General features: G+C 34.0%; 1 protein-coding gene across 1 annotated transcript in view; it reads left to right on the top strand.

The window, feature by feature from the left end:
- The window catches only part of LOC104397696 (chromosome unknown open reading frame, human C15orf41), a 123,481-nt gene that overhangs the window by 51,096 nt on the left and 58,773 nt on the right, over positions 1-13,612 (top strand). The window contains exons 7-10 of the mRNA XM_010007703.1: positions 324-373; positions 3,129-3,196; positions 8,254-8,319; positions 11,314-11,419. Coding sequence (XP_010006005.1) covers positions 324-373; positions 3,129-3,196; positions 8,254-8,319; positions 11,314-11,419 — 290 coding nt within the window. The remainder of the gene's footprint in view (positions 1-323; positions 374-3,128; positions 3,197-8,253; positions 8,320-11,313; positions 11,420-13,612) is intronic.

The raw sequence follows: 13,612 nt of genomic DNA, 5'->3' as shown, positions 1-13,612 counted from the left end.
CCCCCCCCTTCTGTGGCAGTGCTGTTTTCTGCCTAGCAGAGTAAAAGATTTTAGACCTCATTTAATTACTGTCATCGTAAGCTATCAGTGAAGTCAGGGTGCACCATAAATGGCAATGCAATATTTGTGAGAGAAGCATTTCACTTTTTAATAGCCTGCTTTTATAGTGAATAAAAACATGGAGTTTTTGTTTTCTGTGATTAAATCTGAACAGCATCTGATAGCCTTTTTGAAGAAAAGTAATTACTGTTTTTAAGATACTGTTTAACTATAATGGTTTCGTAGTTGCCCATTGCTATACTACTTTTCTTATTTGTCTGCAGTGTACTGTCAATGACTGTTGTTATGGACCACTGGTGGACTGCATCAAACAGTATCCTTTCCCATAAAATTTTAGGTGCACAATTGACGAGCTTAGCCTGAGTGGAAGAGATGTGTCTAGCTTTAACCTGACATAAAGTTCTGCTTCACAAAACACGTTTCATACTCCTGTTTTACATTCAATCAGCTGTAGGGTCACTGCAGAGATTTCTCTTACACTGTTTAAGAAAAATCAGACGGACCACGAGAAGTTGTCAGCTTGGTGGCTACATGTTCATATGCCTGATAGAATGTCTTTGGTTTTGATTAGTTGAAATACACATCTGGCTTTCTCTTCAGACTAGTTGACCATGCCTTGAGTGTTAGAGCTGATACCTGGCGATACTTTCCAATCTCAACTAATCTGTGATTAAATTAATAAGCTGCATAGATAGTGTTCAACAGTGTGGCATTCCTTTGTTATGACTATGAGTTGTGACTGAAATGTTTTCAAGTGCAATTCAGGGGCATGACCAACTAGTATTTTTAAACTTATTTCTGACATTCTACTGCAGTTCTCTATCTCTTCTTAAAGGAAATTAGACTAGCTGTTGGGAAGATGCCTGTGTAGTTTAATTTTAAGGTTTGTTAGGGTTTTTTGTTGATTTGTTGGGGTTTTTTTGTTGTTGAAATGGTTAATTATAGTTCTTCAGTATCAGTGAGAATATGGAGGGAACTCCAGACAGCACTGAGTATTCAAGACTAAGATTACAATTTGTTGGGAATGATCACTGCAATCCCGAAGCTGTTTTAATAAAGTCCTCAATTAGTAGCTCTTCTGCTTCAGTGTGCTGTCAAAGAATCAATTTCAAAAGCATGGGCTGCTATCACTGGGAAGGCTAGCAAGGCAATTCCTTTCCAAACCCTAGAGAATCCTTACATAAATCTCTTAATGCAGTTTGGGAGAAGATCTTGATTTCACTGTACAGTTTCAGGATAGCATAGCTACAGTGATGTTTAGTTACAAATGAAAAACAGCACTTGTAGTTGTGATATATGTGATGGTCACCCTTTAAAAATATGTTCTTTCCACTATAAATACTTTGTTGGTGTCTACTACAGTCTCAGCCCTGCTCTTATTAAGTTCAGTGGCAGCAGTCACTTAAGTATTCATTGAGACTGTCTTCAGCATTAAACACAGCTCTCTGAAAGTGAGTTAATCTAATAAGTTGCACTTTTTAAAAGGTTGTTGATCACTAAATTTCATATCCAAAATTTTAAAATTAATATTTTGGTGATGAACAATCTGGCTATAGTATTTTGAAAGTATCACGTTTAAAAGTAGTAACACGTATGTGGAATTATGAACACTGTTTAAGAATAACTTGGCCACAACCAAAAAAGATATTTTCTATCCTCTTCAGATCCAGGTTCAAGTGAAGCTATTGAATATGCAGTGATATCAGTGGAAATAATGAGGAGTTTTTAAATTTGATTATGGTATAGAAAAGTTTAATACTAAGCTGTGTGAGTGCATTATCTGCAAGTATGTTGCTGAATTAGATGTTAATTTTGAGGTGCATAAAATAGTTGAAAATCAATGTAAAGTTAAGGTTTTAAAAGCATAATGTCTTCTGAAGGATTGCATATTGATTTTAAATATAACTATCTAATTGTATATGCATGGACTAAAGTATGAAGTCAACCTCTTTGTAAATGCCAAGAGGCTATTTTTCAGTAATAGTTCAGATGCTTACGGGAAACTAGGCTGCTAGATTGCATGAGCAGAAAATGGCTTGTGAGGTTATTTACAAGTTTTGCCCCATGGTCATTGCCATACATCAATAACAGGTATTATTATAGACTAGGTCTAAGTGTTTCTGCTTGTGGTGCATTATAAATTCTGTTTGCAGTACTTTTCTTACATTTTGACTGCTCTTCATAATATATTGTTTCAGTTGATAAAAACTGTGTATATATATCAAGTATTCCATACAATTGGGATTTTAGCTGTTCAGCATAAAGTGTTGGTATAAATTAATTAGCTCAAATGGCAAGGTGATCTGTAAAGTTTTCAGAAGATATTCTAAACAGAATTAGGAACTTAACTGTTTTTAGTGTAAGATCCTTTATCATGATGTTCCATAAGATTTTTCTTAAAAGTTTCCGGAATAAGACTTTGACCTCCATCAAGGTACATTAAAAATATTTGATGTGATGTCTTTTTTACATACTGCTAAGAAAAGCACATTGAATCAACAGGCCACCAGTGAAGTGAGAAGGACTTCACTATAAAATATTATTTAATCCTTCCCTGACATCAGTTCATGCTTCTGAAAAATCAATTAAATGGATATTTTGTTACAGTAAGATGTTTCAGATGGATATAGTGCCTATCAATTTCAGAATATAAAGAAAAAGAACAGTATATTTTATTCTTTGCTGAATTAGAGACTTGGTACACTAGTCATTAAAGAGCAACTTAAAAGGTATTTAATGACATGTTTTAAGCTTACACTTTATTTTAAATTGGGGGAGAAATAAAACAAAAAAAGAAATATTACCCTTATTTATACTGAGTAAATACGATTTAATGGGTCTTAATTTTGTAAAATGTGTGCTGATGATACAGTAGTCTGATTTTCACAAAATGCTAAATGCCTCTGAAAATCTCTGTAAGGAATTTTAAAACTTAGTGTTCAAAGGTTCACTTTTGAAGTGCAGATGAAGGCAAATAAGGTTTACCATTAATTACTTTACCTATGATGTTTTTCTGAAGTTGCTTCTTTTCCAAAGTACTCTTCCCTTTCTTAACGTAAGCCTATCAGCGCTATTGGGCATGAGCATGAAGTCTTGCTGCGAGAAATGCTTTTGGAAAAAAATCTCTCTTTCATAGGTAAGAATCTGCAGTAGAGGCTAGTCAGTGAATCCTTAACTTCAAAGATTTCAGTGATTGTTTACTTAAGAAAAAAATACGCCTCAATGCTCTTTGTATTAGATAGTAAAGGAAGAGTAAAAAATGACTGATGCTGTCCATGTTATCTTTTATTGATTTAGAACTGAGCAGGAACTCAGTTACCTAATACCCTATATATACAGCACATGCACAGGCTTGCAATTAATATTTTATAGAATAAGTAGCTGAAAAAAATGCTTTAATATCTGCTGCAGTATTACTTTTGGTGTCATGAGATATTAGCCATAATCTAGGCCTTATGAGACTTAGGAGGAAGCATAAGAAATATTAGCTTCAAAATGCTTTATGTATTAAAGAACTGCTAGAGGATTCACTCATTTAGCTTTCTGTACAGTTTCTGCTGATTTTTTTCTCCCTGCCTTCCAACCAATGCAAGAACTCTCATCACTCTCCCTATATTTAAAGTTATTTTAAGGATTAATTAGTTAGGAAGTTATTTTCATTTTTTTCTTTTAGCCTGGACTACATTTCTTGTATATGAGTGCCATTAAAACAATTATTACTGTTTAAAGCGTCATTTCTCTTATTGTGAGAATAAACTCAACAGTGACTACTTAAATCTTGGAGTCCTTATGTGATGAGACAATAACAAAGGTAAACTCTGTCTTTTGTTAATGCTTGAATGTTGTACTAAATTTGTGTGATCAAGGAATTTTGCTGATTTTACCAGAAACTATGATCTCTTAAGTGAGAGGTTAAGAATTTTGAAACCTTAAACCAATTTAAACAACTAGAAAGAAAGTTTTAAAAATATTTGTCCATATGATTAAGGAACAGAGTTAGTGTGATCTTTTATTTTAGAGAAAAAAGAAAAAAAAAAACCAAAAAACACTTTTGCATACAAACTTAAAAATGATACTATGAAAATGTGAGGAGGTAGTTTTTCCTACTTGACTAGAAGAGTAGAAGTAATAGGCTGAAGCTCTAATTACAGAGATGAGGATGGTTAAAATACTAACCAGTTCTGGAAACATTAAGTATAAAACAAACTTCCAGGGAAGGCTATGGAATCACCTTCAATGAAAAATTCAAGGATAGACTTGACACTCATCCATCAAAGCTAGTAATGAAATCAGTCCTGTCACAATACAAGGGAATGGACTAAATGACTCACTAATAGATCCTCAACCCAACAATTACAATTTTATTTGGCTCGTGCCAAGTGTGTAGTACACAAATCAGATTTAATTTTTTGTGTTTCATGACCTTGGATAAGCGTCAATTTTGTCTTTACAAATAAGCTCTAAGAAATTTGTGCTATCAAATCAAAATATCTAGAATGGGTTAACTCATTACAATATAAAGATATAAATGGGAAGCCTGATTTATTCTTTCCATTTTGTGTATACTGAAGTATTTTTTAGTCATGATTTGTTATGCAGTTGTATTTGTCATTTTTGTGCATTACATGTGTCTTTGAGATTCTAGGGGTTTTTTTTAAAAATAGCTTTTCCTAGATATCTGCAAATGAACTCTATTGAACCCCTCACAATAAAATCTTTTCTTTCTGAAAAGTTAGTTCCGAAACTGCTTGAAGAAAACTTGAGGAAAATAGAAGATATGATGGTATTTCCTATGGGTCAGCACATCCAGGCTTTGAGTAAAAATACATTCCAGTTTTGAAGATGGCTTTTGACTTAAATTGCTGTACTCATAATTCCATCACTTTTTAACATGTATTAAAGAAACAGACTTCTTGCTGTTTCCATGTTAGTGTATTCTTCAAGAATAGTAAGTTTTTTGTATCAGCTACAATCACCTGGGCAACAGAGAGTCTGTTACAGGAGAAGAAAGCACAGTCAAGGGACACTGTGAATATAAATGTCCCAGTATAGTCTTAGAGCATGAAGAAGCTTTTCAGGTCCAGGATGTAATTTGTCTGGTTTTAGAGCAGTTAGCTTTCAAAGCCTCCAGATAGAAAATCACACCTTCAGATTCATACAGAAATTAATTGCAAAACTATACAAACTAATAGGGTTTGCATTTTATTAGTGTACTGTTCATGAGATGCACGTGAAAAAAATACGTCCTCTCTTCAGCAAAAACACGGTTCTCAATCTTTATCAGTTTTCCTGAGATTAAAGTGAGCAATGGAATAGTTCTCTCAAAACAGGCTAACAGCTTCACTTGACAGACTGAAATGCCAGGAATTTCTAGGTTCTAGGTAGGATCTTTAGTTTTTATATCTTTGTCATGAATATGTTAGGAAAGCTTTCAGCTGCAATGGGAAGGGACTGACCTTTGTCTGGAATCTTTTCCTTCTTTTGTTCCCACCATGATGTCCCTCAGTAGTAGCCTGGATATAAATAATGAAATCTGATAATTTTTTTTCTGCTATAGTGGCAAATTTGCCGGTCACTGCTTGTTCATGCACCAAGAGAAGAACATTTGGTTTCTTTCTTATATCCAGAGGCTGGTTTAAGAACAATGATGAGTTAAATGTTTATGGTTACGTGTGAAGTTATGGGAAAGATGAAGCTCTGCTTTTATTGAAAATCCAAATTAATGGGGAACTTGTAGAATAACTACTTATTTAGGGCTGTTTCACTGTGATTTCAAATCTGAGGATGAATAAATATAACTGTCAAAGCTGTGAAGGGCTGGCTTTTAAGCAGATGTTAAATTGTTCTCTTCATCCGTGCAAGAGCTAAGAGATCTTTTAAGGTGCAGTGTTACCTCTGTAGCTTCTGGACCTAATCTAAAACATACCTGGACTGAAAAGCTAGAACTTATTTTCTTTTCATAGGGTTTTGTTTTTTTAAAAAAAAAATATAAATAAATATGGTGATTGTGGGGAGTTTCTGTAATTATTTTTGCGTTTTTTCTCCCAAAATTATGAAGCTTAAGAATACTGGAAGAAAGAGTAATACTTAATTATGTTCCTGCATGTGATAGACAACTCTCATCAATAATAAACATGGTTTTTAACATATTTTCCAATGTTTATTGTAATACATAATTTTAGAAGAAACCAAGTGAAAACATTCAGAAACAGACTTAAAACAAACAAAAAAAAGTTCTATTTCAAGCCATACATTAGTGTCAAATGATTTTAAAAGTAATCTGGCATCCTTGAAAATAGTCAGCCGACGAATATTAAAAGTATTGCTGATTCAAACTCCAGTTCAGAGACCTGCCAAGTTGACAGTGAAATGTTTTTACATCTGTCTTGATTTTCAGTGGGATTTTTTAAGGTACATTTTCCTGAATTTGAGATACTAACATTTGTTAGATATTATAGAAGAGATTGAACTTTCTCTTGCCATTCGTGTGCCCTTAAGTAATGAACATTTTAGCTGGGACATCTTGTTGTCTTTTCTAGACTGTTGTGAACAATTAAGAGGAGACAGTTAAACAGAGTTGAATAAAACTGGATTGTTCTTTATTTTTATCAAGATGCAGAAATTATTTAGAGCATTAATTAATTTTCTGCTAGGGCATAAAACTCTTTATTCATAGGTTCTGTTAAATTAGAACCTTGTTAATCTAAAAAACTTTTATCCATATACCTGACAATGTTTGAAAAATGCCAACAGCCAAGTCTGTCTCCAAATCATGGAAAAGTTTAATAGCCAATCGGGTGATACAATGAAGTGTTAAATTGCAAAGACTTGTGGTTTACAATATAGTGTGTTTACAGTGAAGAAATACTTTCAAATGTAAAAAAAAAATACTATCAGAAACAATAAACAGCTATTGAAGTTCACACTTAACTGAATGTAGAATGGTTCCAAAATAACTTCCATTCTACTTTTCAGTTGTAGTTTACTACATAGAGAAAACACTTCCAAGTTATATTCTTCAGCAAGAAAGAGGAGAAAAGTTTGCTTCAGGCAGTTTTAAAATATTTTTATTTCTGAGAGTGTATGTTTTCCTTGTCATTAAAATGTTACTTGGACTCAAACTGCTGACCTTTCAGGATATGCACAAAGTATTCTAAAACCGAGTTCTGAACATTGGCCGTGAAACTACAGCCCTAACCTGATAAATGGATTGGAAATAAGCTACCCAACAGTGAGAATGGACCATTAATTTTAATCAAAGGTGATGTAGAAAGGCGAATGGGATGCATGACAATGTCAACAGCCCAGTAGGTGTTAAGGGGCTACATAGCCTTACTTGTTACTAGGTAGTGCCATTAGTTGAGCTTGGGTGAAGACAGAAAGCCATGCCTGGAATTGAATGACCAGGTCACTCCAAATTCTAATAGAGAAATGGTGTTTCAGAAATTCCAGTGTAATGGTATCAGAAACCAAGGAGCAGTTCAGAAAATATTAAGGGCTTGCTTTGTCTTCTTTTTATTTTATTTTTTTTGTTAAAAGGAAGCATCTTTTGTGGTTTTATCTTGCTCATTCATTATTGTTTCTTGAAATATTCAGCTCTAATATTTGTAAGCGATAGAGTTTAATAGTTACTGTTCAAAGACTTTCTGAATCTTTGTATGTTCTGAAACTGGGTAGATTCTATAGAATGCAGAATGCAAGAGAAACTAAAATTGTGGATTCTGTGTCCTTTAATTAATTTCTGGAAGAGAAGGATTTTCTTGTTCCTTTTTTAACAACTTCATGCTAACATTAAAATAAAGCCAAGAAGGCAGCTACAGTATATCTACATTTGTGGTGTTAGTAGGTTTAATCTGAACAGTTTACTGATGTGGGGAGACTCTTCTTTCAATCAGTGAATATACCTCTTTATTTTTAATATTTAAGGGTTATAAAATACTGTATGACAGCTTGAATTAATGATGTTTATAATGAAGACATAAAAATGCAGAGATGACAAAGAAGCATTTTTATATCCATGCTCTAGGTTTTCTACAAAGGTTCATTTAATCTGACACAGCATTGCGTGCAGAAGAAAGATATGTACTGCTGCATTAGTAATTCTTGCACTCTTATTTAAAATAAAATTAATTATACTGCTGTCTACGTAATAGAATACTTTTATCAACAATAGTTCTTTTTCTCTACGTCTAGCTGAAGATCAGCTCCGTGCAAAGGGTTATGACAAAACACCAGACTTTATTTTAGAAGTGCCAGTAGGTAAGTCTTTTAAAATATTTTTTATTATTTTATTTTTTTATAGAAGAGTTCATGTTAAAATATTATAGCTACTTAAGTGGAGTGTTTTATAGAATACTACAAATTACTCTCTTTTTTCAGTAGTTACCCAACAATTTTAAGAACTTCTAGTTTGGGTCAGAGAGGTTTGATCATAAGTAGTGTTACCCAGTGTTTCCTCTTTGGTCGCTGTGTATTTTTGTCTCTTTATCGCAAAAGAGAAAGAGAAAAACAAGATAACAGTAAGAACCCTACTCCCTTTAACTTGCTCTACCCACTGGCTTTATGAACTCAACTTTGAAGTCTTAAGCTCCTAGCCTGAATCAGCTCAAGCAGTCCTAACAGTATAACCATTATACGTTTAGGTCATTGCATGAAGGTTTGTCACTGTGCAGTTTTTCTTTTGTCATCACTTTGAATGTAAATACAACTCTGCGTTTCTCAATTGCTTCTTAAAAGTCTGCATAGAAAGAAGAAGGTTTATATGTAGGTGTAGAAGTCATGTCAAAGTTCATCTACATCTTCTGGTTTTGAGGCCATGTGAGAACGTAATCAGATGACCTAGTGGCTGGACCATGGAAAAAAATAAAAAATAAAACATCCATGTTGTCCAAGTGTAAAGGATTATTAATCACCTTTTGTAAATGGACTTTCATGCCAGAAGACTTCCACTTCACCTTCTTAGAATGCAACACCTGTCTCTGCAGATGCCTACCAGTGTGTCTGTCGGAGAAAAAAGGAAGGCTGAAAGCACTGTGTGAAAGTCACATACATGACTGGGTTTTTGATCTTTGTATTGACAACAGTTGGAGTTCTTACTGAGCTAACTGATTTGTACACTGGTAAAAGGAATTGAGTGCATACTATAAAATGTCTCACTGCTTGGAAGTGCTTGAGATACCCTATCTCAGCACACTCATCTGCTATGCAGTAGATAAGGAACTATGTCCATGAGAGTCTTCTGAAAAGTCTTTGAAGACTTCCCTTAGTTTAATGATGTTTCTATTCCTAATTAAATTTCAATAAAAAGAAAACGTAGTATGTACAAAACAAAAAATATCTTTGTAACTGAACCACTTCATATTTGAAACAGTTGGAGAGTTTTTAATTGATTTCTTCTTCACTTCTATACCTCTTATTTATGGAGGGATTCAGGAAGCTACTAAGGACTTATGAGGGAATGGTTGTTTTTTATTAAGTCTAAAGTTAGCAGGGAAGATTGCAGAATGATAGTCACAGAATGGCTGAGTCTGGAAGGTACCTTTCTGGTGGTCATCTGCTCAAGCAGAGTCACCTGGAGCTGGTTGCTGAGGACTATGTCCAGATGGCTTTTGATTTTTCTCCAAGGATGTAGACTCCACAATCTCTCTGGACAACCTGTGCCAGTGCTTAGTCACCCTCGCAGTTAAAAAATGTTTCATGATGTTCAGATGGACCCTCCTGTGTTTCAGTTTGTGCCCATTGCCTCTTGTCATGTCACTAGGCACCACCGAAATGAGCCTGGCTCCCTCTTCTTAACACTTGCCCTTCAAGTAGTTATATACATTTATAAGACTCCCAGTGTGAACTACAATAAACACAATACATACTTGGTATTAAGATACTCACTTATACATTAGAAACAGGTAAGGTTATATCCAAGCTATTCATGAGCTTGATTAAATGGAATCAAGAAAAACAACTTGATGGAGCTAATTTTTCTAATACTTGAGAAGGGAAACTAGGAAACACCCAAAATAATTTGTGGATTTATAATATTACCCTATTAGAAGGAAGGTTAAAAATAGCAATTTGTTTGCATGGATTTGTCTTTCCGAATCCAAGTAGTGATACTGCTTTACTTCAAATTATTTCAGTCACTTGAGATTGGCAGGAAAGTTAACTTTGTTACTGACAGCAGGGTAGTAGTAACATATGGAATTTAGTATGGTGACTTCGTAAATTATTTACCCAGATTCCCCAAGTAATTTTTTCTGTCTGTGGTCATTCATGTGCTGCCACTACCTCTTCTAATCTTCCTGTATTGTGCTTTTGGGTCTGCTTGCCCTTTGAGTACCTCATCCCAGGTCAAACTTAGGGTAAGACATCATGGCTGGGGATATCTTAGGGAACTCAAAATAAGCGAAACAATTACTCCACATTACGTTTTGGAAAAAGAATGTTCTTTTAGAGTGAGTGTCATGATTTCTTCTGAAAAATTAGGTTGTTAATTTCAAAGAGGAGTTTTCTTTTACATAAAAACATATACATATAATTTTATTAATATTAGAATATAAGTTCTGCAATAAATGAGGAAAGATGTGAACTAAAGGAAATCCCACAGCACTGAAAAAAACAGAAATTCAAAATGGCATTTCTTCACATAAACCTTCTTATTCCTAACTTCTTTCTGGTGAAGCATTACTGATTTTGCAAATTAAGGAAACAGGTATCTATGATGAACTGTCTTGCCATTCTCACACCTTCCACTGTGGATTGCTGAGAAGTTTGTATCTTTAGCAGCTTAGGTAACTGTTGTTGTTATTCACCAGAAGCCTTCAGTTTCCTACTTGACAACTCCTTTCCAGCAGCCTGGTCTAGAGTGAGATGTCCCTGCTCATAGAAGGGAGGCTGGAACCTGAGAATGTCTAAGTTCCCTTCCAGCCATAACCATTCTATGATTGTATAATTCTATCATAAAATAAGATGCAACTTACTCTAGTCTCTTTTTCTTTTCATTCTGTTTGTGTTGGAGTAAATGCAAATAGCTAGAAAAGGGTGTAATTAAACTGAAATTGATATAGTTATCCTTTTTCTGGTACTTTTTAAAAAAAAATGTCCTATGTGCATATTTGGAAAATATTTTTACAAATATGTAACTCTGTTGCAAGCATGAAGTATATGGTAGACTGGTGGGTCAATGGGATATTCCAAATCACATTTTAGAGCCTTTTGAATTTAATTTTCAGAGTTCACTATTTTCTTCTGTCACCCTAGCTGTTGAAGGACACGTCATTCACTGGATTGAAAGCAAAGCCTCATTCGGTGATGAAAGTAGCCACCAAGCCTATTTGCAAGACCAGTTTTGGAGCTACTGGAACAGGTACATTTCTGTTAATTTTCCTTATAGACAAATATGACTGCATTTTTAAAAGAAGTTACCGGAAAAAATACTAGTGACATTTGTATTAAGCCATGTGAACAAAATACATGTTACTATTCTGTCATTTTGCATGTCATTAATTAGCATGTCAAGTTGGTATCCTAACATATTTGTGAAAAATTTACATAATTATTAGTATGCAGCAGATATATATGGTGATTTTACAATGGTACTTTGGTACAGAAGTTGTATATCAATTTTTTTTAGTACTTGATTTTGAAGAGTTTTGTTGTAATGTTTTGTAATACTTGCAAGGTGCCAAATTTATTTATCTTCACAGTCTAACCACCTTGGCTTTGTATTAAAAACTGTATTGTTATTGTATGTAAGTTAATACTGGTTTAGTGTTGCTTTTTTTCTAATAAAGTATTTTTTTAAATATTGCCTACATTTTTAAGCAGTAATAACAATCATCTTCAAGCTAAGAAATGTAGTAGGTATTTTCAGGAACATAAGGAGGGAATTAAGTTATACTGAGCAGAATCTTTGAACATGATGGTAGAAAGATACTTTAAAGATTATTAGAATAGTTCTACTTTATTCTTGTAAAGATCATTGTTGTATGTATGTATATATCTTTCCATGGTACTAGAAGCCTCCTCAGTGGAGGATTTTTCTTCCAAAAAATTCCTAAACAAGCTTCTTCAATTCAGTTTTTGTATGTGGTGGAACCCTAAGCAAGGTAGCGAATCAGTAAGGTAAATGAAAGTTTTAATAAAAGATTTTTTTAAAGTGTAAGTTTAGAAGTCTGCTCAGTGTTCACGAGTGCATCAGTGAAATCTGAGAGATAGTGAAGGTGGCACAAACATGTGAACATGCAACAAATAATCACTGTGTGCTAACATGAGAGGCTAGTTTGGTGACCATTAAATATTTCAGCTGAATATGAGAAATGTCAACAGGAAAATAGCTAGCCTTAGTTTGGGATATACTTTAAAAGCAGGTTCTATAGGAGGCAGCAGAGAAGGGGAAACCAAATCTTGAGAATAACCTCATCAGAGTTCAGAATTATGCTCTGCAGCAACATTCTTGATTGACATGTGAAGGACCTGCCCTTATTTGACGACCCCAGAAAGCAGTGACATGAAGAGCTTGACTTGAGGTAATGGGAACCTCAGGAAGGCTGTCAGTTGTTGGATGAAGATACTATACTACAGGAAAGTTATGGAAAATAATTTTTGAAACATATAACCAGAGTGTAAGACTTTAGGAAGAAATTTGATTATATACAGTATCATCAGTGTAAATAAGAGGCAGTGGAGCTGCTCAACCTGGGAAGAGGCATACTGGCTGGAATATTTTCTGAGGAGAAAGGATGTGTTTGAAGCAATACATGATGGTATCAGAGAAAAGGAGCTCCAATAAGTGAATTTTAAATAGATCACATGAGCATAAAGATACTAAGTTGAGGTGGGGTGAAAGTTGAATAGGCAAGTAGGATGAAGGCACTGATATATTTGTTTGCAATAGAATTGCCATGGCAAGATTCAAGTTGTAGTTTCTGGTTTTTTTGTAGTTAACAAAATTATTATCCGTGTTTTGGTTTGAGCTGTAAAATGTGTGAGATATTCTACAACAGTGTTTATCATTTGAATCTGATATTTCCTAAAGAAACTTCTATTATGCTTTTATCAGAAAACCAAGACATAGCTCACTGCTTTTTAATTTTAACATGTACTAATTAATATTGCTACTTCAAAAATGAAGTAACATCTCTCATTGAGCTGTTAGTCAAGTACCTTTAATGTTACAAAGGCTAGACTGAACTGGTATCTAGATCAATAAGATTGTTTTGGAAGTAGTTTTGAGATTTTGCCAAATCTTCTATTATTGCTTTTTGTATTGCCAACAACTACAAAAATTGTTGATTCTTAAATATAGTGACTTTACATTCATATAAAGGAAACTAGAAATCTCCTTATTGACACTTGTTACTCCCCAAATCTAGAATTCGGTGATTTCCAACTATGGAGATCAGACAGATTTTTGTGGGTTGTTTTTTTTTTAAAAAAAGACAAATCCTCTTTAGTTTTAATTTTGGTACTACTTGGCCAAAATAACACTTATCACATCATCTTCTGAAATGAGTTCCGAGTTAACTGCAGCTTATTGTAATATAATGACAGTTGGGTT

The sequence above is a fragment of the Chaetura pelagica genome, unplaced genomic scaffold (genome assembly GCF_000747805.2).
Source record: "Chaetura pelagica isolate M959 unplaced genomic scaffold, ChaPel_1.0 scaffold70, whole genome shotgun sequence".
Classification (NCBI taxonomy): domain Eukaryota; kingdom Metazoa; phylum Chordata; class Aves; order Apodiformes; family Apodidae; genus Chaetura; species Chaetura pelagica.
This window is presented reverse-complemented; position numbering and strand designations above follow the sequence as displayed.